We start from the raw sequence: 24,703 nt of genomic DNA, 5'->3' as shown, positions 1-24,703 counted from the left end.
TGATTTATGTTGGTAATCATTTGTAGTAGATATTTTATTGTTCATATCATTTCCCATTCTCTTAGTGCATCCCATCAGCATGGAATCATCTGCTTAGGTCATTTTCATCAGATTCTCATATATAGTCATTCTTTTTAAACCTCTTTGCAATACCATTATTTACATTGTTGTTTCCATTGTTTGGGTTCACTGCACTTAATTTTCTTAACATTAGAAAGTCACAGCCTTCATTTCCCATATCCTTGTGTTGAAGGCAAGTGAAATGTACTCAACCATCAGTGTACAGAGTTCAAGAACCACACTTAACAGTGCATTCACAGTTTAATTCAATCTGTATATTGAGGGCTTTTTTCCCTCTTACCAGGAAGGTAGCCAAGTCAAAAGACATATACCCTCTCCCACCCATTTCATTCCCATCTATTCCACTCCCATCCACCACCCTTTCCTCCCTCTCATCTTAGCTCCTCGTGGATGATGGGTCATCCCTGTATTGCTCCAACTGCCCTGGGTCAGAAGCAATGGAGCAAGAGACAGTACATCCACAGCAAGGCCATTTCACTTGATCAGAATAAAAAAAAATACTCTGTCCCCTCATGCAAAAAATAGAGATGGGGAGAAATCCCTTTGGGTTTCATGGAAATGTTCCCACACAACCACTCACAAATCCAACCCTCTATCCTTTACCCCCTCCCATCTTTGCATCATATTATCATCAATACACAGCCATTCTCCACTCACCCATATCTCCTGCCTGCTCCCTTCTTTGCTCAACAGACATTCCCCTCTTGCTCAACACTCCTATCACCCCACCCATCCATCTCATCCTTGGTCATCCCCTCATATTCACTCCATCCACCTCTGCCTTCCACACCTCTTTTAATAATCTGTTTTCATTCATTCTTTCCATGTGCCTAAACTGTCCCAATAATTTTTCATCAGCCCCATGTGCCATCTCATTTTCCACCCTAGCTTTCCTCCTCACCTTGTTTGTCACTCTATCCATTCTTGTAACCCCTACCATACTTCTTGCACATTTCATCTCTGCCTTTCTTAAATTCAAGATCTCTGCACCATACTGTGCTGTCAGCACAATCATCCCTTCATGTAATCTCCTTTCATCCATTCCCAAATGTCTATTTCTCATTACATATTTTAACCTCTTCAATACAAGTCAAATTCTCATGTGCAGCATCAGATGCCAAATGTATGATGCGTCACATTACTCGTGTTATAAGATGAAGTCACTGCTGTATTACTCATTCTCTTTTACTCTGAGTAATAATAAACACAGAAAAAGTGAAAGTGATCAAACCAGTTCACCAAAGTCGAGGGTCACTCCGCTATAACCTACAAAATAAATACAATCAGGACACAAACACCGGCATCCATGTATACCCACTCGTGCCTCATGACGCCTTCATAGGTGTCATCGTATGGAAGAGGTTAATCCCCCAAGACATTTACTTGCTTCTCTCAATCTACAATTTAACTCCACCTCCACTCCTCCCTTTCCTGCCACATGTGACCCATTATACCTAAAGCTATCCACTTCCAACCTCTCTCCTTTCAGACTTACGTCCAACTCACTGCCATCCTCTTTCTTCCCTTGTGCATCTCATCACCTTACTTTTCCCACATTTCCTTTCAGTTTTCTCCAATTGCATACCTTCACAAACACCATCACTAACTCCCATAACCACTTTGGTACAATGACGCCTACATAGATGTCATGAGGTGCGAGCGGGTATACAAGGATGCTGGCATTGGTGTCTTGATTATATATATTTTTTGTAGTTGTACACGAGTTACCCCTGGATTATGTGAACTGGTTTGATCATGTTTTCTGTGTTTATTATTACTCAGAGTAAAAGAGAGCGAGTAATACAGCAGTGACTTTATATTTCATAATGTGTGTAGTGTGATGAATCATACATATGGCAGCCGATGCTGTGCGCGAGAACCTGACTTGTATTTAAATGATTAATTCCCCTTCAGACCCTGCTATAAGCACAGTGTCATCAGCAAACAACTGGCTCACCTACGACTTTTTTCCATTTTCTTTGACCATTTCCAATACCCTGCCCATTACTCTCACATTTACCTCCTGCACCACCCCATCCATGTACACGTTGATTGAACAGCCATGGCGACGTGACACCTCACTGATGCAGCCCCACCTTTGCCTCAGACCACTCGTTCTCTGTATTTCTAATTCAAACAGAGGCTCTATCTACAAACCAAGAGCTTTTTCCCCCTCAGAAGGGAGGTAACCAAGTCAAAGGCACATACCCATTCCACTCCCCTCCACCACCCTTTCCTCCCTCTCATCATGGCTCCTCATTGATGATGGGTCATCCTAGTATCCTAACCAACTGCCCCTGGTTAGAAACAATGTAGCAAGACATAATGCATCCACGGCAAAGCCGCTTTACTTAATTGGTAATCCCCCTCTTTGTCCCCTCATGCAGAACAAGAGAAGATGGGAAAAATCCCTTCAGGCTACATCAAAATATCATTCACACACAAGTCCCCCTACCCTGCCATCTGCACTTCCTTTCCTTACATAACAGTATCATCTATACACAGCCACTCTCCACTCATCCCTATCTACTGCCATCTCCCTTCCTTGCAGGCTCTACTACTCTTGTAAAAAACTCTCAACTACCCTTGTTAAGCTTTCCCCTGATCCCATATATCTGCAAAACTTGTCATAATGCCCTCTGTCTACCCTGTCATATACCTTTTCCAAATCCATAAAGGCCCAAAAAACATCCTTATCTTTTCCTAAAGCTTTCTTACACCCCTGCCTGTCCTAAACCCACACTGTTCGTCACTGATTATTCCCTCTGTTCCTCACCTAATCCTCTTAATGAAAACTGTCCAATAAGCCCTCCCAACAATATTCAGCAAACTGATCCTATAAAACTATTACAGTCATATTTGTACCCATTTCCATTGTAAAGTGGAACTGTACAGGTACTCCTCCAGTCCTCTGGCACACTACCCTCCCATAGACACACATTATACAACTTCACAAGCCAGTCCACTATTACCATACCTCCCTTTTTCAGACACTGCATGACACCCATCTAACCCAGGTGCCTTACCTGCTCTCATCATTACTTGCACCCTGTCTTTCCATATTTCTCCTCCATTGTCCTCACACATCAATGTCATTTTCTTAGTGCTTCCCACTGCTACCACTAATCCCTCCATATCCTCTTCCTCCACATTTAGCAGCTCCCTAAAATACTCTGCCCACCTTCCCCTTATCACCTCGTCTTTCATTATTATCTCTCCCTCTGCACCTTTTAACTTTTCTTCTCTACTTGAATTACCTTCCCTTCCTTTCTTAACCCCTTCCATATGTTAATCGTGATATTTTGTCCTCAAAGAAGAGAAAAGCAGAAGAAAACAGGAAACATGGTCTGTCTTGACAACACATCTTTTTATTACTTCTCAATTTTTGTGTCATACACCTCCCTCATTTTACAGCTCTCTGTTTTGCTTCTCTTTTCTTTGTACTTCTCATATGTTTCTCTCATCCTACTTTGCAACCAGTCCATGAATGATTCTTCTTTTCTACAACATTCTTCACTTCATTATCCCACCACTCACAACCCTTCCTTCAGTTCCCTATTAATACCTACATACATATACCAAAGGCTTTTCCCCCCTTACATGGGGGGGTAGCCAAAAAGAAAAAGGCATAAAAACCACTCCCACCCATTCCATTCCCTACATATTCCACTCCCCTCCACCCTCCTCCCTCCCTCTTATCTTGGCACCTCCTGGATGATGGGTCATCCCCTGCATCCTGTCCACTGCCCTGGGTCAGAAGCAGTGTCAGAAGACACAGCACATCAACAGCAAGGCCGCTCCATAAATTTGATGACCCCACCTCTCCATCCCCTCGTGCAGAAAAGGAGAAGACGGGGAGAAATCGCTTTGGGCTGTGTCAAATTTTTTCTCATACATACTTCCTCAAACCCCCCATCCCCCACCCACTCCCCCTCATGCATCACAGCATCATCTATACACAACCCCTCTCCATTCACCCCTATCTTTTGTCCTCTGCCATCCTTCCTCAACAGACATTCCTCTCTTTTGTAATGCCCCTTGTACCCCATCCATCCATCTCATCCTAGGACGCCCCCTCATATTCACTCCTTCCACCTCTGCCTTCCAAACCTCATTCTTTCCATGTGTCCAAACCATCCTAATACTCTTTCATCAACCTTATCTCCCAGCTCCCTTTCCACCCCTGTTTTCCTCCTCCTCACCTCCTCATTTATCACTCTATCTATCCTAGTAACCCCTATCATACTTTTCAGACATTTCATCTCAAACACATTCAAACTCCTCTCTTTCTCTCTTATGTTCCATGTTTCTGCCCCATACAGTGCTGTTGGCACAATCACTCCTTCATATAACCTCCTCTTAGCATCCATTCCCATATATCTATTTCTCATTACACTTTTCAATCCACCAAGGCATTTACTCGCTTCTCTCAATCTACATTCTACCTCCCTATTAATACATACATATACCAAAGGCTTTTCCTCCTTACAAGGGAGGTAGCCAAAAAGAAAAAAGCATAAAAACCATTCCTACCCAATCCATCCCAAATACACTCCACGCCCCTCCACCCTCCCTCTTATCTTGGCACCTCCTGGATTACGGGTCATCCCTGCATCTTGCCCACTACCTGGGTCAGAGGCAGTGTTGCAAGACACAGCACATCCACAGCAAGGCTGCTTCATTAAATTAGTGACCCCCTCTCTCTGTCCCTTCATGCAGAAAAGGAAAAGACAGGGAGAAATCCCTTCGGGCTGTGTCAAATTTTTCTCACACATACTACCTCTCCCCCCCCCACACCCACCCACCCACCCATTCCAACTCATGACTGCGATGCGGTCACCACCCAGCACTTCTAAGCTACCAGAAGAGGCTGGACGACCGTGTTGTGAACAGCTGCCCAGGATGTAACACTTCACCCCATACCATACAACACATAATGGAAGACTGCATTATACACAATCATGCACGCAAACAACACAACATACACTCTATAAAGGATTTGTGGGAAAACCCAGTTCCGGCTGTGGCCTTCCTTGGGGAGACGGGACTGCTCGGACAGACAGTCTAGGGAACGACAACAACAACAACTCATGCACCACAACACCATCCATATACAACCATTCTCCATTCACCCCTGTCTTCTGTCCTCTCCTGTCCTTCCTCAACAGACATTCCCCTCTTCCCCAAGGCCCCTTTCACCCATACATCCATCTCATCCTAGGTCACCCCCTCATGTTCACTCCCTCCACATTTGCCTTCCATACCTCTTTTACTAGTCTTTCTTCACTCATTCTTTCCATGTGTCCAAACCATCCCAATATTCTTTCATCCACCCTATCTCCCAACTCCATTACCACCCCCATTCTCCTCCTCACCTCCTCATTCCTCACTCTGTCCAGCCTAGTAACCCCTATCATACTTCTCAGACACCTCATCTCAAACACATTCAAACTCCTTCTCTCTTCCTCTCTTATGTTCCATGTTTCTGCCCCATACAGTGCTGTTGGCACAATCACTCCTTCATACAATCTCCTCTTAGCATCCATTTCCAAATGTCTATTCCTCATTACACATTTTAAACCACCAAGGCATTTACTCGCTTCTCTCAATCTACATTCTACCTCCACCTGCACTCCACCCTTTCCTGCCACATTTGCACCCAAGTATCTAAAACTATCCACTTCCTCCAGTCGTTCTCCCTTAGTGCTCACTTCCAGTGTGCTGCCACTTTCACCCCTTGTACATCTCATCACCTTACTTTTACCCACATTTATCTTCAACTTTAATCTTTCACACACTCTCCCAAACTCTGTCATCAACTTCCCCAATCCCTCCTCTGATCCTGCTACAAGTGCAGTGTTGTCTGCAAACAACAGCTGGCTCACCTCCCACTTTTCTCCATTTTCTTTAAACATCTCCAATCCCTGACCCACCACCCTTGCATTTACCTCTTGCACCACCCCATCCATATATAAGTTGAACAACCAGGGCGACATAACACATGGCTGACAAAGTACTACCTTTGCCTCGAACCACTCACTTTCTCCATTTCTAATCCTGACACATGCTCTACTACTCTCATAAAAACTCTTGACAGCTCCTAGAAGCTTTCCTCCTATCCCGTAAATCTGCAAAACCTCCCACAGTACCTTTCTGTCTACCCTGTCATAAGCCTTTTCCAGATCAATAACAGCCCAAAAAACATCCTTACCTTTTCCTATAGCTTTCTCACATATCTGTCTTACCACAAAAATCTGATCTACGCAACCTCTACCTGTCCTAAATCCGCACTGTTCTTTGCCAATCACTCCCTCTGTTCCTCTCCTAATCCTCTCAATCAAGATGCTCCCATAAGCCTTCCCAACTACACTTAACAAGCTAATCTCTCTGAAACTACTACTTGTTCCCTTTTCCCTTGTAAAGTGGAACTATACAGGCGCTCCTCCAGTCCTCCGGCACTCTACCCTCTCTCCAGCAAACATTAAATAACCTCACCAGCCAGTCCACCATCACTGTACCCCCTTTTTTTTTAGACATTCTTCATGTCATCCATCCAGACCAGGTGCCTTACTTGCTCTCATCATCTTAACAACTGCCTTCACTTCATCTTTCCCTATTTCTCCTCCATTTTCTTCACTCATCATGGTCATTTTCTTAGCACTTCCCACTGCAACTATCATTCCCTTCCTATCCCAAATTAATACCTACTTAGTGCAGAAAGCATAAAAGCAAAGCCACAAAAATAACTTGCTACACCATCCTTTTCATATGCTGCTATGTGTAGAGGATTTTGGTTTCATACTGTTGATGTACTGGGACTCACACACCCATTCATCCATCTATCATATACAAAGCTCCAGCAGCATGCTGCCCAAATATCCATAACAATGTTCCTCTAGTACCCCACAACATGCCCATCCAAAAACTCGTATGTATACCAGAAAGCAAACATTGCAAATTAGAGAAACCAGTACTTCATGAGACAACTTCAGAAGTCAGTCCAGCCAAGAAATTGTTTCCAAGACACAAGAATAGCATTAGCATGCCTAAATTCAGCCAGCAGTAAAACAGTACCAGTTGAAGGTGCAATAATCACCACACACAAGACACAGAACATGTTATCATGCACTAACCTGCTTCCCACTTCAGGGAACACCTCTAAAGCCCTCTATTGAGCAACCTGTTGGCTGAACCAGTGTCAGTACCCCGGACAGTTTTCTAGAGGCTGTGGGTCTCATGCAATAAGTAGGGCAACAGGATTGATGTATATATATTTTTCACCACATGCAATTTTTATAAAGTGAGGTGGTAGTGACTAGGCATGAGAGAGGTTTATCCTTTATCTATTTTATTCTCATCTCTCTCACTCCTTCCTGCTTTAACCACACAGAAATTGGACCTCATTTCTTCCCCTGTTATGGAAAAAGGTTGTCTCCTTAAGCCATACCTTCCACTCTTTTCTGTCATCCGTGCACATTTTTTATTGCTGACATGCTGACCATGAGCTCTTATTTCTCCATTCATTCCATCCATCGACATTTCCCTTTGTTTACCCTCTGATTCATGAATCCTTCAAAGATATATACTCCTATCCAGTCTCAAAACATGACCAACCCTCATTAGTTTAGCCTGTTCCATTATTCTTGTACCAACTATGCACCAATCCATTCACAGATGTATAATTTCTTGTTTTGTCTTATTTTACTACTCCATGGGACCTGTGAGAGATACCTGCTTGTGTTCTAACAAGATGGTCACTGGTGCTGCCCATTTACAAAACATCAACCACCCATTAGGAGGTGCAACCCTGATTGATGTACACTTGTCCTTCTGGACTGGGCCCAAGATCTCTCTCTGTCAACTTAAGCTATATTTCCATATTTTCACACATGTAGTGCTGACATCTGGCAACTGCTCCCCTCCTAATCCTTGTAGCTGAAAACACTGAAATAATCCCCCCACCAATACAGCACAAACAGAGAATCCAAAGTTTCTTCCCAGAGAAATTTGTTGGAGGGCCTGAGAACTATTACCAGCTGCTGTGGGGCTGTAAATTTTCCACTTGCTGAAACCTAGGCTACCCCCTGTGTAGGGGGAAAAAGCCTTTGGTATATGTATGTATGAAACCTAGGCAACATTAATTATTATTAGTATTACTCCAGCACTGTATGAGACAGAAACATGGAATATAAGAGAGGAAGAGTTTAAATGTGTTTGAGATGAAATGCCTGAGAAGTATGATAGGGGTTACTAGGCTGGATAGAGTGAGAAACAAGGAGGTGAGGAGGAGAGCAGGGGTGGAAAAGGAGTTGGGAGATAGGGTTGATGAAAGAGTATTTGGATGGTTGGGACACATGGAAATAACAGGATATCCACAGATACAATGAACATATGAATACATAAGGAGCTTTGAGTGAAGAAGAAAGATTAATAAAAGAGGTGTGGAAGGAGTGAACATGAAGGGGTGACCATGGATGAGATGGATGAGGTAAAATGGGCATTGGAAAGAGGGGAATGTCTGTTGAGCAAGGAAGGGAGAAGACAGAAGATAGGGGTGAGTGGAGAATGGTTATGATTGGATGATGCTGTGATGCATGGGGGTGGGTGGGAGATGGGAGGGTGAGTATGTGTGACTGATATTTTGACACAACCTGAAGGGATTTCTCCCTGTCTTCTCTTTTCTGCATGAAGGAATGGACAAAGGAGGTTGCTGATTAAAAGAAGTAGCCTTGCTGTAGATGTGCTGTCTTGCTACATTGCATCTGACCCAGGGCAGTGTGCGATATGCAGGGATGACCTGTCATCCAGGAGGAGCCAAGAAAAGAGGGAGGGAGGGGTGGTGAATGGGAGTGGAATATATGGGGATGAATGGGTGGGAGTGAATTTATGCCTTTGACTTTGGCTATCTCTCTTATAAACGGGAAAAGTTGTTGGTATGTGTATGTACGTATTATTACTTTTATGTAATATGTATGTATTATTATTCCATATACCCTTGAACGTGTCATTTCTATCGCCTTCACATAACTTGTTGAGGTAGCCAAAAAGAAAAAGGCATAAAAACCATTCCCACCCATTCCATCCCTAATACACTCCACTCCCCTCCACCCTCCCTCTCATCTTAGCACCTCCTGGATGACGGGACATTCCTGCATCTTGTCCACTGCCCTGGGTCAGAGGCAGTGTCACAAGACACAGCACATCCACAGCAAGGCAGCTTCATTAAATCGGCAACCCCCCTTCTCCATTCCCCCCTCTCCGTCCCCTCATGCAGAAAAAGAGAAAACGGGGAGAAATCCCTTCGGGGTGCATCAAATTTTTCTCACCCTACCTCACCCCCATCCCCCCACTCATTCCACCTCATGCATCACAACATCATCCATATAAAACCATTCTCCATTCACTCCTGTCTTCTGTCCTCTCCCGTCCTTCCTCAACAGACATTCCCCTCTTCCCCAAGGCCCCTTTCACCCCATCCATCCATCTCATCCTAGGTCGCTCCCTCATGTTCACTCCCCCCACATCTGCCTTCCATACCTCTTTTACTAGTCTTTCTTCACTCTTCCCAATACTTTCATCCACCCTATCTCCCAACTCCCTTACCTCCTCTGTTCTCCTCCTCACCTCCTCATTCAACACACTATCCAGCCTAGTAACCCCTATCATACTTCTCAGACACCTCGTCTCAAACACATTCAAACTACTACTATCTTCCTCTCTATGTTCCATGTTTCTGCCCCATACAGTGCTCATGGCACAATCACTCCTTCATACAGTCTCCTCTTAGCATCCATTCCCAAATGTCTATTCCTCATTACACTTTTTAAACCACTAAGGCATTTATTTGCTTCTCTCAATCTACATTCTACCTCCACCTGCACTCCACCCTTTCCTGCCGCATTTGCACCCAAGTATCTAAAACTATCCACTTCCTCCAGTTGCTCTCCCTTAGTGCTCACTTCCAGTCTGCTGCCACTTTCACTCCTTGTACATCTTTTACCCACATTTATCTTCAACTTTCTTTCACACACTCTCCCAAACTCTGTCACCAACATCCTCAATCCCTCCTCTGATCCTGCTACAAGTGCAGTGTCGTCTGCAAACAACAGCTGGCTCACCTCCCACTTTTCTCCATTTTCTTTAACCATCTCCAATCCTTGACCCACCCCCTTTCATTTACCTCTTGCACCACCCCATCCATGTATAAGTTGAACAACCAGGGCGACATAACACATGCCTGACAAAGTCCTACCTTTGCCTCGAACCACTCACTTTCTCCATTTCTAATCCTGACACATGCTCTACTACTCTCATAAAAACTCTTGACAGCTCCTAGAAGCTTTCCTCCTATCCCGTATATCTGCAAAACCTCCCACAGTGCCTTCCTGTCTACCCTGTCATAAGCCTTTTCCAGATCCATAAAAGCCCAAAAAACATCCTTACTTTTTCCTATAGCTTTCTCACATATCTGTCTTACCACAAAAATCTGATTACGCAACCTCTACCTGTCCTAAATCCACGCTGCTCCTCGCCAATCACTCCCTCTGTTCCTCTCCTAATCCTCTCAATCAAGATCCTCCCATAAGTTTTCCCAACTACATTTACCAAGCTAATCCCTCTGAAACTACTACACTCACACATGTCCCCTTTTCCTTTGTAAAGTGGAACTATATAAGCACTCCTCCAGTCCTCTGGCACTCTACCCTCTCTCCAGCAAACATTAGATAACCTCACCAGCCAGTCCACCATCACTGTACCTCCTTTTTTTAGACATTCTGCATGGCATCCATCCAGACCAGGTGCCTTACCTGCTGTCATCATCTTAACAACTGCCTTTCATCTTTCCTTATTTCTCCTCCATTTTCCACTCTCATCATGGTCATTTTCTTGGCACTTCCCACTGCAACTATCTTTCCCTCCCTATCCTCCTTCACGTTTAGCAACTCCCTAAAATACTCTGCCCGTCTTCCCCTTACTGCCTTCTATTCCATTATCATCTCTCCATCTACACCTTTTACCTTTTCTTCTCTACTTGATTTGCCTCCTCTTCCTCTCTTAATTTCTTTCCAAAACATCTTTTTATTACTTTCAAAATTTTGTCATACTCTTACCCCATTTCACATCTGCTTTCCTCTTTGCTGTCTTCTTAGTGTAGTTTTTTTTTTTTCCCTCATCCAAATGTTTGCATTCTTACAATCCTATGGCACTTTTCCTTCTTTAAGTGAGAATTTAATTGTATTGTATATTTTATCTGTTAATTCCTCCATGCATTCTTTCAGTATCCAATATATATCTGTGTGTGTGTGTGTGTAGTGTGTATACAGCCTTGGTAGTGAGAAAAATGAGGAGAGGGAAGCACTGTATTTATTTAAATGAGTGGATAGAGTTTTTGGAGGAATACAAATGAAGTATTGGGGGATCTCAGGTACTGCAGTAAATGAACTGAAAATGTGGGACATGGCAGGAACTGCAGCAGAGTGATGTTTAGAGATGTGCTTTGAAAGGGAGTTGATGACTGTGAACACTGTGTTTAATAAAAGAGATCAGCATATGTAGGCCAGGGTGATGGGTGGGAGGGTAGTTAAAAAGGTGTTAATGGAGTATGTAGTGATATCCAAAAGTAGAATTGGGATACTTCTGGAAGCAAAAACTTTCATGGGAGAGAGAGCAGAAGATTGTCAGATTATGGTTTAGTGGAAGGGAAATGAGTGAAGGTAAATTGGAGGGGGAAGAAAAGTATTGAAGGTAAGCAAATTAAATGAAGAGGAAGAGGAGGATACCATGGGAAACTGTGTAGTGAATGAAAAAGAAACAGGAGTAGAGGAAGAATATGTTTCAAAGAAGAAGTGCTGAAGTGCACAAAGACAGGATGTGGGATGAAGAGGATAGGAGGTAACCAGTGATGTATCAAAGGATAGGATGAAGAAATTGAATAGTTTTGCAAAAGCAAGTACATGAAGATTGGTTGCAAAGTAAAACTATTGAAACATATGAGGTGCAGAAAGTAGAAGCAAAATTAGGGAGGTAAAGAGGAGAGCAGATATAAAGTGGAGGTGTTTGATGGAGAATTTTGAAAAGATTAAAAATATGCATAGGAAAGAAGTGGAGACTGATGGGGTTGAGTTATATGGATGAAAAGGTGGTAAGGCTAAGATGAGTGTTTTTCAAGGATTTGTGGAATGTAGAGGACAAAAATGGCAGATTTAATTGTGGCAGTGGAGGATGCCAGAAAAATGATAAGGCAATAAGAAAAAATATACAAAGAACATTGAAACCAATATTGGAAAGCTCCTGGGTTGTCAAGTTGACTGTGAGAAAGTAGTTATAGTTGAGTGGCTGGTAATATTGTATGTGTGCCTCAGGTAGGGAAATGTTCCTATGAACTGGAGCATGTATAGATCCTCAATATATGGGAAAAGGGGCAAATATGAATGCAGTTCTGGAGGGATTAATCTGTTAAGTGTTTCACTTACATGATGAGTAGGTATTCCGCATTCACTTCAGGCCCCCTTTACCCCATCCATCCATCTAATTCTTGGTCTTCCTCATAAGTTCACTCCATCCACTGGGACACTATTATTGCTAGTCTTTCTTCACTCATTCTCAGCATGTGCCCAAACCAAGCCAGTATGCTTTGATAAACCACATCTGCCAGCTCTGCCTCACCTATTCATTTCTCCCTCTATCCATCCCTGTAACCCTCACCATATTTTCTAAACACTTAATCTCGGGAGACATTTAAATTTCCCCATTTTGCCTCCCATAAATTCCAAGTGTCTGCTACATACATTGTTGTAGGTACAATCATCCCTTAATACATCTTTTTCTTTGTATCCATCTCAAGAAACCTATTTCTCATAATAATTTTTCATTCTCCCAAGGTGTTTAATTGCTTCCCTCACTCTGCAACTCATCCCGACCCCCACTCCATTCCCTGCAAGATGACCCTGAATATTTGAAAACTGCCACTTCCTCTAACCTCTCTCCTTCAAGACTTGCCTCCAATTAATTGCCACCCTTTCCAACTACACTTAACAGACTGATCTCCCTAAAACTACTACATTAATATTTGTCACCTTTTCCTTTATAAACCTGAACTACATGAGCACTTCAGCAGTCCTTTGGTACATTTCCCAACTTTAGGCACACACTGAGCAATCTCACTAGCCAGTCCACTGAAAATGTTCCTCCCTTCATCAGACATTCCTTATGACACTTGAATGCCTTGCCAGCTTTCAACACTATCTCATGTTTTTCTATAGGCCTGTCTTTTCTTCTCCCATCACTTATTTTCATAGTATGTCACATTGCCACAATCAATCCCAAACCTCCATAATCAGTACATTATCACAAAATTACCTTCTTTTTATGGACCAAAAGATTACACAATGGGGTCATGGAGTAGTACTATCAATAGTGTTGAACCATTCACACATGACTTCACCATTGCAACAAGATGACAGCCAGAAACACAACAATGCATCCCCTGAGAAGTCCTCAGTGGTATTGCTTATTCCTATTTCAGTTCAGCATCATAAACTTTCCTTCTCAAAGAGGGCTAGGATGACACATTTTTACAGAAGACTTTTTGAAGCATCAAATTTAATGTAGCATGACCTTACTACAAACTCGTTAGTTGCTAGACAGATACCTCCACTTCTGACTGCTTAACCAGTGTCCCATTACTGACTACCATAGATAAAAAAAAACCCATAGTAGTCAGCTTAAATGGTCAGTCTCTCCCACTGGACAGAAAACCCTGAAATAATGGGCCTTTTCATAATTGACCCTATCTTATTATAATGAAAATCTCAGGGTGATGGCAAATAAGAAGCCTCACCATGTTTACTATGTTCAGAGCAGTGATAAGCTCAGGATTTGAAAAAGCAAAAGCAACTTGTAAAAAATCCACTCAACTGTGCATCCACAGTATGGTATCCAGCAGAGAAAAAAAAGACATCCTGCAAACACAAAGTAAAGCATTAATTATGATAACTGACTGCACAAAAAAAAAACATAGAAACTTGCAGTCAAAAACCAAAATCCATCACATAGAGCAGCACATGAAATTAAGACAAAGCTCAGTGCAAGAACCCACAAACCCTCCCATCCATCCCTCACCTTTTCATTCCACCATTCTGCCTGAACATCTATTCCATGTTACTTGTTAATGTGTTTAGATTTTAAAGTCGAATGGGAAGTAGAAGGACAATTACCTTTCCTGGATATTTTTATCACCAGAAGCCTGCACAGATTGGCCTTCTCAGTGTACAGGAAACCCACACACACTGACAGTTATTTACATTTTTCAGTCATGATCTGGGCAACATCAAATCCAGTGTTGCATCAGCTTTGTATTTAAGAGCCCTTAGAATCTGCAGTCCTCAACAGTTAGACCCAGAAATCAAATTAACAAACAAAACAATTATCAAAAATAGGATATCCAGAATGGTTTTTGTCAAAAGCCTTAAAGCAAAGCCAAAAGTAGTTATTACAATACTTCCAAACCATATTTCCAGTCCAGATTGTATAACCACATTAGCAGTAAACAAATTACTTTCCATGGCAGCAGGACCTGACCTTACTAGTGGTCAGTCAAGCTCCCCACCTCACCAGGGGGATATCACTTGAGTTGTTCCTCATACCTCTCTCTCTCTCTTTTGTCATCATCATGTCTGTATATATTCTTTGTGCTCTAACCTTCCTCTGTACTTATCCACTGAAGAGGACCAGTTAGTGGTCAAAATATAAGAATTCTGTGTTTAATTTTCTTATGGAGTATGTATATATATATATATATATATATATATATATATATATATATACACACACACACACAAAATAACCACAGGAGAAAGGAAACTTGTAGACAGTAAGTACTTTCGTATATTACATCTTCAGACTAAATGACAGAGATACAGAGTTGGATTTAAATATAAGTATCAGGTGCAACCATAGGGGGGAAGAGGGGAGACAATACAATGTGAGAAGGGAGATGACCTTACAGCTATCAACCTGACCAACACATAAGGCTCAATGTGGAAAGACCTCGGTGACCATTTGGGTTACTAATTTATCACATTTAAAATTACCATACCTTAAGTTTATATTTTTGTCAAATGTGCCTGATATTAAGCAGGATGCTGTTATATTTCTTGTAGGCTTTTTCCTTTAGTTAAAATAGTTGCCTTAGACCAATCAATATGATGGTTGTATAATGCTTTATGTTGGAATAACGCATTATTTTCCTGGGCAGATCTCGCACTATATTTATGTTGGGAAATCCTTGTTTCCAATTTTTTCCCAGTTTGTCCAGTATAAAATTTATTACAATCTTGGCAAGGAATTTTATAGACCACACCGTTGTTGTTAGGAGGGCTGTTCTTAACTTGGAAACAAGGATTTCCCAACATAAATATAGTGTGAGATCTACCCAGGAAAATAATGCATTATTCCAACATAAAGCATTATACAACCATCATATTGATTGGTCTAAGGCAACTATTTTAGCTAAAGGAAAAAGCCTACAAAAAAGAAATAGAATAGAATCCTGCTTAATATCAGGTACATTTGACAAAAATATAAACTTAAGCTATGGTCATTTTAAATGTGATAAGTTGGTAACCCAAATGGTCACCGAGATCGTTCAGCCAGATTGAGCCTTATGTGTTGGTCAGGTCGATAGGTGTAAGGTCATTCCCCTTCCTCACATTGTATTGTCTCCCCCCTTCCCCCCTATGGTTGCACCTGATACTTATATTTAAACCCAACTCTGTATCTCTGTCATTTAGTCTGAAGATGTAATATATGAAAGTACTTACTGTCTACAAGTTTCCTTTCTCCTGTGGTTATTTTGCATTTTTGTATCACGGTGATGTGATTGCTTGCATATATATATATATATATATATATATATATATATGTATATATATTCTCTCTTCTGTATTCCATACAAAGACTTTCCATAAATTTTATATACTACAAAGTCAGTAGTTGTTGCCTCAAGTTTCACAAAGTCCACTTTCTTCAACTCCATAATGATTGCCTTACATATCACAAAGTCAAAATCCCCCAGCCCCCCCATAGCTGCTGGGAGCAGTGGTTGGGCCCTCTATCAGATCTCTCTTAGAAGAAACTTTGGATTGTTTTCTTTGTTGTATTGGTGTGGAATTGTTTCTGTCACTGGCTGTAAGTAGTTGAAAGACAAGAGCAGTTGCAGGTTGCCAGCTCTCCATGTGTGAAAAGGTGAAATGACTACAGTTCAAGTTGATAAAAGATATCAAGCCTAGTTCAGGCACCTCTGTCAGCCCCTTAGGGCTTTACCTCATGATGAAGGTGAGGGATTTAGGTACCCATCATTAGTCCCTCCAAGTCCATGAGAGCCCAAAACACATCCTCATATTTCACCTCTCACAGTGGTAGTTGTATCTCTTTTGATATAGCCGTATCATTTTCCTTTCCCATCACAGTCATTCTAGTATATCTCACCACCACAGTTAAAGCCTCCACAGTCAGCAACTCTGAAATACTATGCCTATCTCTTTCTTACAGCTTTTTTTTTTTTTTTCCATTAATAAGTGTCCATCTGCTCCCTTTACTTTCTTCTGTCTTTCTGACTCACCTCTTCTCACTGTGTTATATCTCCATCCAAAGTGAGGGGAGGCTAGTCAGGTAGAGAGAAGGTAAAAGGTGCTAATGAAGTAAAGGCATTAAAGAGGAGATGGGGAGATCATTTTGGGATTTGTTGAATGTAGAGGATGATCAGGAAGCTTTGTAGTAATATGTCAGGAAAAGTACTGTGATGGGAAAGGAGAGTTGCCTATAAGAAAAGAGGAGATTCAAAGAGCATTGAAAGATATGAAAATTGATCAAAAGTCTGAGTTAGACAGTTGTCATGTGGAGTGTCTGACAACAGAAGTAGCTATAGTGGAATGTCTGACAACAGAAGTAGCTATAGTGGAATGACTAGTGAGATTGTTCAATATGTGTCAAAGGGAGGGAAAATTTTCATGGGACTGGAGAAATACATGAAGTTCCATTATATAAAGAAAAGGAGGGCAAATAAGAATGTAGTAGTTTTTGAGGAATCAGTTATTGGTAAGGAAGGAAGGGAGAGGACGGAAGACAGAGGTGAGTGGAGAATGGTTGTATATGGATGATGTTGTGACTGCATGAGGAGGAATGGGGTAGTATGTGTGAGTAAATTTTGACGCAGCCCGAAGGGATTTCTCCCCGTCCTCGCCTTATATGCAAAGGGGGACGGAGAGGGGGGGTCGCCGATTAAATGAAGCGGCCTTGCTGTGGATGTACTGTGTCTTGTGACACTGCTTCTGACCCAGGGCGGTGGGCAGGGTGCAGGGATGACCCGTCATCCAGGAGGTGCTCAGATGAGAGGAAGGGTGGGAGGGGTGTGGAGTGTATTTAGGGATGAAATGGGTGGGAGGGGTGTGGAGTGTATTTAGGGATGAAATGGGTGGGAGTGTTTTTATGCCTTTCCCTTTTTGGCTACCTCCCTTGGAAGGGGGAAAAAGCCTTGGTATATGTATGTATGTATGTAGTTATTGGTAAGACATGGAAGGCTGTTAATAGAAAGAATTAGGAGGGGAACAGGAGTAATTGGGGAAGAGGTTGTGGGTTTAGGAGAAATATAGATATGCAAGAAATTTTTGGCAAAAAGTAAGACTGTCTTTTGGACTTTCAGGGATTTGGTAGTCAGTGCTCCTCAGTTTTTACTGTGACCACTTGTTGTTCCATCATTCCATACTAACAATCTTCTATGTAAATTTTTCTATTCCTTTCTCTTCAAAATATCATCATATCACCTTTATTCTACTTGCTCCTTCAGTTAGGAAGTACTATTTTTTCAAGTACTCTTCATTTGTCTTATTAGCCAGGCTTGGGATAATTCTGGTTACCATTTTTTATTTCAATTTTTATTTTATCTTTCTTTTTGTGCTCTGGGTTTAGGGGCAGGAAGGTTGTGTGTAGTGTTAATGATGGTATTAATCCTTAGAGCAGGACTATTGTTTTATTTTTTAGTCTTAGATTGTTGATTGTTCTGAGCTATTCATCATTCACATCCAGTTAGTTTGTCAACAGTTTCTTGCCATGAAAATATTGTACCTCTATGCACACTTGACCCAATTGATGTGGCAGAGGAAAGTGCAGCCCTTCATAGCTGCGGTGCTGTGTTGAGGTGGGAGGGACACTTGAATGGGTTTTCTTGAGTTGGGATGAGCATTGACTTAACTACTTCCTTTATAAGGAGAAGACGACTTGATACAATCCATTACATACATACATTTTCTGCCTCTGTCAACGGCCTTTCTAAATTGTGGTTTTTGTATCAAAGGGTACTTGCATAAGGTAGTCCTGAGATATGGTTGTCAGATAGAATTATCTCCCTGCTGCCCATTTTCAAAAGCCATTGATACCCTCACCTTCATCTGGAGGTGGTGCATTTCTGAGGGTTGACTCAATCACTGGATGAAGCCCAAAATTTATTTATTTATTTTATTTTATTGCTTTCTTCTTCTGGTAGATGTGGTGGTGGTAGTAGCAGTAGTAGATGATGACTTAGAAACAAACCCATGATACTCAGTCCACTGTTTTTAAAGACCTGTGGTGGTTTGGTATGTCTTTGGGTTTCCAGTCAGTGAAACTCAAAACAAACTCATTATTATTTCTATTATTATGAAGAATTTCAAAGTTGTTTAAAAAAGAATTCATCATTCTTGTTCAATCAGCCTTTTTATTTTATTTTTTTATATTTGTTTCCTTGTTTTCATTTCCTATGTATATTATAGTACACTTCATTATCTCGATATTTATATTGTATTTTGCATTTTTCAGTGACTCGCTATGTATTCATAAAATATAATAAATGAAGGTTTGGCAGGTTCAAATATTGGGATCGGGGAGGAAGTAGTAAATATGGAAGGTGCAATCTTAGTATATGAATTTAAAATGGTTCTCATATAGTGTAATTTGAATGAATCTTGTGATAATAATTGCCTTGAGTTTCACCAACTGAAAACTCAGTCCCACTGTGGCTGATAATGGTCCTCAGGCCCTTTCATAGATTTCTCATGAAAGAAACTTTGGATGATTGTCTGTTTTATAAATATAGGACTGATTCTGCGTCACTGGCTGAAAGTAGTAGGAGCAGTTACTGGTTGTCAGCTCTCCTTATGTGAAAAAGTAGAGTAAATCCAGTTGAAGTTGATAGAAATCATGGACCCAGTCAAGACACTGGGTACCAGCCTTGAGGGAAATGGGCAGCAGGGAGGAGACTATTCTCTGCTGACCTTCCTCCCTCTCTACTAGGTACCTGTCATTGGTTCTGAGGAGTCTCAAAAGATAGTAATAAATAATAGTTGTTTCAAGTTTCACTCAATGGAAAGTTGTGCCCTACAGTGTATCAGCTTTACATAGGTACTCCCATAGATCTCACTAGGAAGAAACTTTGGACTGTTATCATTTAATTACTATTTATTTAGACAAATTTGATGTTAATGGCAGAAGAAACTTGGGTAGATATACAAGTTTGTGATCAGATGTTTTGTCACAAAGGAATAAACATACAAGGGCATGAGGAGCTAGCACACTCAATCGAGACTGGGGCCACAGTATCTCTTAATCTTTTAATGTATTTCCTCTACCTTGTCACATTAAGGAGAGTTGGCAACTTATCTCCTACTACTATCAGCAGGTGACACAGAAATTGCCCTATATTGATATAATACAGAAAAGATTACACAGTATCTTTCCATAGTGATATGTAGAAGGGCCCAAGGAATATTGCCAGCCACATTGGGCCTGAGGGTTTTCAGTCAGTGAAATTCAAGGCAATAATTATTATTGTTGTTGATAATGATAGATATTATTGCCATGTGTTTCACGGACTGGAAACCCAGTCCTTGGGTCCTCCCATAGATCTCTTAAGAAACTCCGAATTGTTGGCTATTGTATTGGTGTGGGACAGTTTCTATGTCACTGGCTTTAATAGTAGGAGGAGGAGAGAGCACTTTTTGGGTGTGAGCTCTCCTTATCAGAAAAGGTGGAGGAAAAACAGTTTGAGACCTTCAGCCAGATTTGGAGACAAGCAACTATCAGTCTCTCATGGCTGCATCTTCAGATAGAAGCAAGGGTGTTGATAGGTTTTGAAGATGGGTAGTAGGGAAATGGCTCTGACATCTGTCAAGCAAGTATCCATAGTTGGTTCTTCATATAGCAATAAAAGACCAAATTTGTAGTATAGGTATTGAGTGAACAGAACCAATTAAAAAAAAAACTGTACACATACAAAAAGGACTTTTCCACTACATAAAGGAGTTGGCCAAGTCAAAATATACATCCATCCTACACCTGTTCAAAACCCATTAATTGTCCCTCCCATCTTAGCACCTCATGGTGGTGGTGGGGGTGGGGTCCACCACCATGTTCCCATGTATTTTACCTAGTATTATACAGGAAGAGAGCTATGCTCATAGTGACCTGTCTTTGTATCTCTCAGCATCTAGTTTGTTCTTAAATTCTTTAATGTTTTTGCACATACTATTTCATCCAATTTGTTCCAGACATCCACCACTATGTGTGGGAACTTTTTTTTCATATCACTTCTATAACTATCCTTTTTGAGTTTCTTTTCCTGCCCTCTTGTTTTTCTTTTATCCCACTTTAATAAATCTTCTCTGTCAAGGACTTCCATGCCTTTCATGATTCTGTAAATGGCCAATAGATCTCCTCTTTATCTCTCTGAATGGTACTGAGTGGACTAGGGATTCCTTACTCTGTATTTTTCTTCTACAAAAGTCAAGGCATAAACCTCATATGCATGTGTGTGTGTGTGTATATATACACACAGACATGTTTCTTTGTGTTTTCACAAACAGGGATTGAACAGAATGATAGCCATTTTGTTTTGTACTATACTGTTGAATTTACCATATTTTTTTCTCCATCCTCAGAGGAAATGTTTGGGCTGCCTTTGAACCGTGGCAGTGTAACTATCGTCCCCACCATTGTCAACTCGACCAGGCCACGACATCACCAACCGGGTATGGCAGGTTCCAAGGTATTTGCACCAACCCAGACCACAAGAGGACGGCCTCCACTAGCCATGCGGCAAGGTGCTAACCTACTACCAAAGGGTCAGGTTGCTGTTCGGCTTCTGAAGAAGGCTGGGCAGATGCGAGGTGGTGGAAGGGGGCAGATGCATAAAGTGACCATGCCTGTTTCATTACCAGGTCAGGCTCTTCTCAACAAGAGTGTTGTCATAACTGCTGCCAAGCCAGGCGGATCCAAGGGTCCACCTCCTCAAATGCTACGCAATGTACAGATAATTCCTAAACCATCTACGTCAGGTGGGCGAGGCAATTTGAGTAATGTAGGAAGAACTAGCATGACCCTTCGGGACCGCACCAAACTGCCACAACTTGTTAGCATTAGTGATGAAAGTGATGAGGAGTTGCCGAAATCACGGCCTCGAAATCGACAGAGACCACCACTACCATTACCAATTGTCAAACGAGAAGTTACTACTCCAGAGCCAGAGATGCCACCAACCTCTAAAGGAAAAGAAGGATCACCAGAAGAGATGGACACCAGTAAGGAAGATAGTCCCATGAAAGATGATGAAGAGAACAAGAATGAAGAATTGGACAAAGCTGACAGCACTGAAGCACCAAACCAAACAGAAGAAAGCAGTACAGCCACACCCATTGGAGAAGGTGAGAATAAAGAAGACAATGCAATGGCTCTTGATATGTCCACAATGAGTATGTCTTCTAACTCCAGCACACCCACAACTTCCACACCCTCCTCTACTTCCACAACAACATCAACAGCACCAACACCAGCACCAAAGGCAAGCAGTGGTGGCTTGATGCCAAGGGAAAACACAAAACCCCTTGCTGTTACTTCATCTTCTGCTGGGGAAACTATCACAGGTATTGTGAAGCCACAGATTCAGAGCACTACTGCCTCATCTTCAATGTCATCCACTAAACCTGTGGCAAGCCTCACACCTTTGCAGAGTATTGGAAACCTAATACCACCTGGAGGGCCTGGTCCACCCATAGCAAAGAGTCATGCTACAGACTTGAGTTTGCCATTCACCTCACAGTCTGGTTTCCCAAGCACAAGCCAGTCAAGTTTCCCAAGCTTCCCACAAGAGACTACTAGTTCATGGAGTAGCAGCACCAGTAGTAGCACAACCAGTAGTGTGGTGGGTGGAACCTCTACAACTACAGCAACATCAACTGTGGCATCCAATGTGGCTCAAGTGGCTCCACAGGTACAGTCCACTCCCACTACCACAACCTCACCCTATACAGATAGCAGCAGTAGTCTCCACATCCCACAGTACACTCCCACTTCTCAGCCACTCTTTTCTCATACAGCTGCCACTTCCATACCCACCTCTACACTATCCACATCAACACAGGCACAAGGGTTCCCATCTTTTGGGTTGAGTAGTACCAGTAGCAGCAGTGGTGCCAGTGCTAGTAGCACCAGTTTGTCAGGACGTGGAAGCCATTCAACGTCAGACTTCCATACCACATCGGTGTCACAGGCAAATGCATCTAGTAGCAACAACAGTAGCACAACCACTGCAGGTGCCACCTCCACTAATTTAACTGACTCTGACAACCCATTAAGTTTGGCCAACTTGCTAAACTCGCAAGTATTTGACACTGCATCTGATGATCCAGTGCCTCCAACGCAGCATAGCTCAGCCATGGACTACCTAAACTACACACTTTCTGCAGGAACAAGCGCCTTCAGACGCCCAGACTACCAGGCCACCATGAACTCAGAGCTTCAGTCATTATTAACTGGGGCTGCTGCAACCCAGGCAGCCCAAGCAGCTGCTGCATCATTACCAATGCCTCCAAGTGGCCATGCTCTTGGCTCGTCGCCCGCCCTAAGTCCATCTGTAACATCACAGGCTTCACCATTCCCATCGTACCACCCCCCAACGTATTCACAGTACAGCTCCATGTATGGGCAGCAAGCCTCGGCGGGCTTCCAGCACAGTTCAGCCCTGACAGGCAGTCTCTCAAGCAGTTTGTCAGGCAGCCCATACTCGAGCTATCCTAGTCCCTACCAGTCGTTTCCAAGTCAGTTCACGTCTGGCCTGCCCTCCCACCCAGGGGCTGCTCTGCCGCGCCCCCCAACTATGGGCCAGTATGGCAGTCTGCAGCCCCCAACTTCACCTTATCAAGGCTACCGCACCACTCCGGGCACAGGCCTACCTCCCTACTCCTCCAGCTTGGGTGGGTATGGTCCTGGCTCATACCCTCCCATGTAGAAAGTCCCAACCACGACACAGGAGGAGGCCTGGCTTAGCCTAATTTTACGTTGATGAATTTTGTAATAACTTCTCATGTAGAAAAAAAAAAAAAAATGAAGAAGTTTTGCGACAACACTTCTGCACCTAGGACTAAGTGTTTTAAGCCCATATCTAGACTAATAGTGAAAAAAGACTTCTAAGACGCCTGGCTGTAGGCAGCAGGCGGGGAAGGGGTGCACCAGGCAAGGGACCACGCTCCCTCATTCCAGTCACATGGCCATTCTCAGTGTCCATCCCACAAACCACTACAGGCTTCTCGTAGCGCAGAACCATCGGTGTCATGTCTGTTGTCCAAACCATTTTGTACCTCTGCTCTGTCATGTGCTCCCAACCTTTGTTGATGATGACGGTGATGACAAGCCCTTCCTTTGTGTTGTGCCCCACTACATCTCCACCCAACAACCTTATCCACATCTTTTACCCACCCATCCACAGTGCCGCCTTGCTCTGCCCATCAGTGCGCATATTAGATTGTTACGCGTACTGCATCCCATCTTCCAGCCCCTCCTCTCCTGTATCTATTCCTTCCCAACTGTCCTCTCCCCATGTACTTAGGTCCATTTGAACCTTGTTAATGACCTGCACCCCAAATGGCGGCAAGCAAAGTGTACTCCCAATGCTGACTGCAACCACAACAAGAACAAGTGTATGTAGAGCAGCAGCACACTTCTGTATGCATGTAAATTGAATGTAAGCTTTGTAGTTATATGGAGTGAGTGAGTCTGAGTTTTTACCGTGATTTTTTATGTCCTCCTGAGGGGCACAGGGATGGTTGATGCATTGTTGTGCAACATTGTGCCCTGTCATCAGAAAGAGCATTACAAGTATACAATGTCAAATTAATTTATTTTGCTTTTTTTTTATTTATGACAAGTACTGATAAGCACTTCTCAGTGTAGAAGATAGATTCTTCTCCTATTTTCTTGATACGCTTACTATGTAAAACAGTATTTATGGAATGTAAATAATAAAACTTTCTCCATAGCAAATATTACTTTCAGTAGCCTCGCCTAGTTTGTGCAAAAAATAAGCAGAGGAGCATGCAATGTTCACAAGGATCATAACAGTTGAAGGTGTAATACAAACATGATTGTATTTTATGTAATCAAAAACATATCTGAATTACCTCAATTACCATATTTGCATCATTCAGTACTTGATAAATGATTAGAAAAAAAAAAAGAGAGAGAACATGTCAGTCTGCCTTTATAGAAAGGGATCTATTCTACCGAAGTTATCCTATTGCATAGGTAACACGATGTCCAA

The 24,703-nt window shown here is 42.3% G+C and overlaps 1 protein-coding gene across 5 annotated transcripts in view; it reads left to right on the top strand.

Moving 5' to 3' along the window:
- The window catches only part of LOC143018169 (uncharacterized), a 296,948-nt gene extending 272,522 nt beyond the window's left edge, over window positions 1-24,426 (top strand). For all 5 annotated transcript variants that reach the window (XM_076173337.1, XM_076173338.1, XM_076173339.1 and 2 more), the window contains one exon: window positions 21,051-24,426. In XM_076173337.1, coding sequence (XP_076029452.1) covers window positions 21,051-23,395 — 2,345 coding nt within the window. In that variant the 3' untranslated portion in view covers window positions 23,396-24,426. The remainder of the gene's footprint in view (window positions 1-21,050) is intronic.
- Window positions 24,427-24,703: the final 277 nt, after the last annotated feature.

The sequence above is a fragment of the Oratosquilla oratoria genome, chromosome 34 (assembly GCF_046742065.1).
Source record: "Oratosquilla oratoria isolate Oo_2021 chromosome 34, ASM4674206v1, whole genome shotgun sequence".
NCBI lineage: Eukaryota > Metazoa > Arthropoda > Malacostraca > Stomatopoda > Squillidae > Oratosquilla > Oratosquilla oratoria.
The sequence above is the reverse complement of the archived record's forward strand: the minus strand, read 5'-3'. Positions and strand labels throughout refer to the sequence as shown.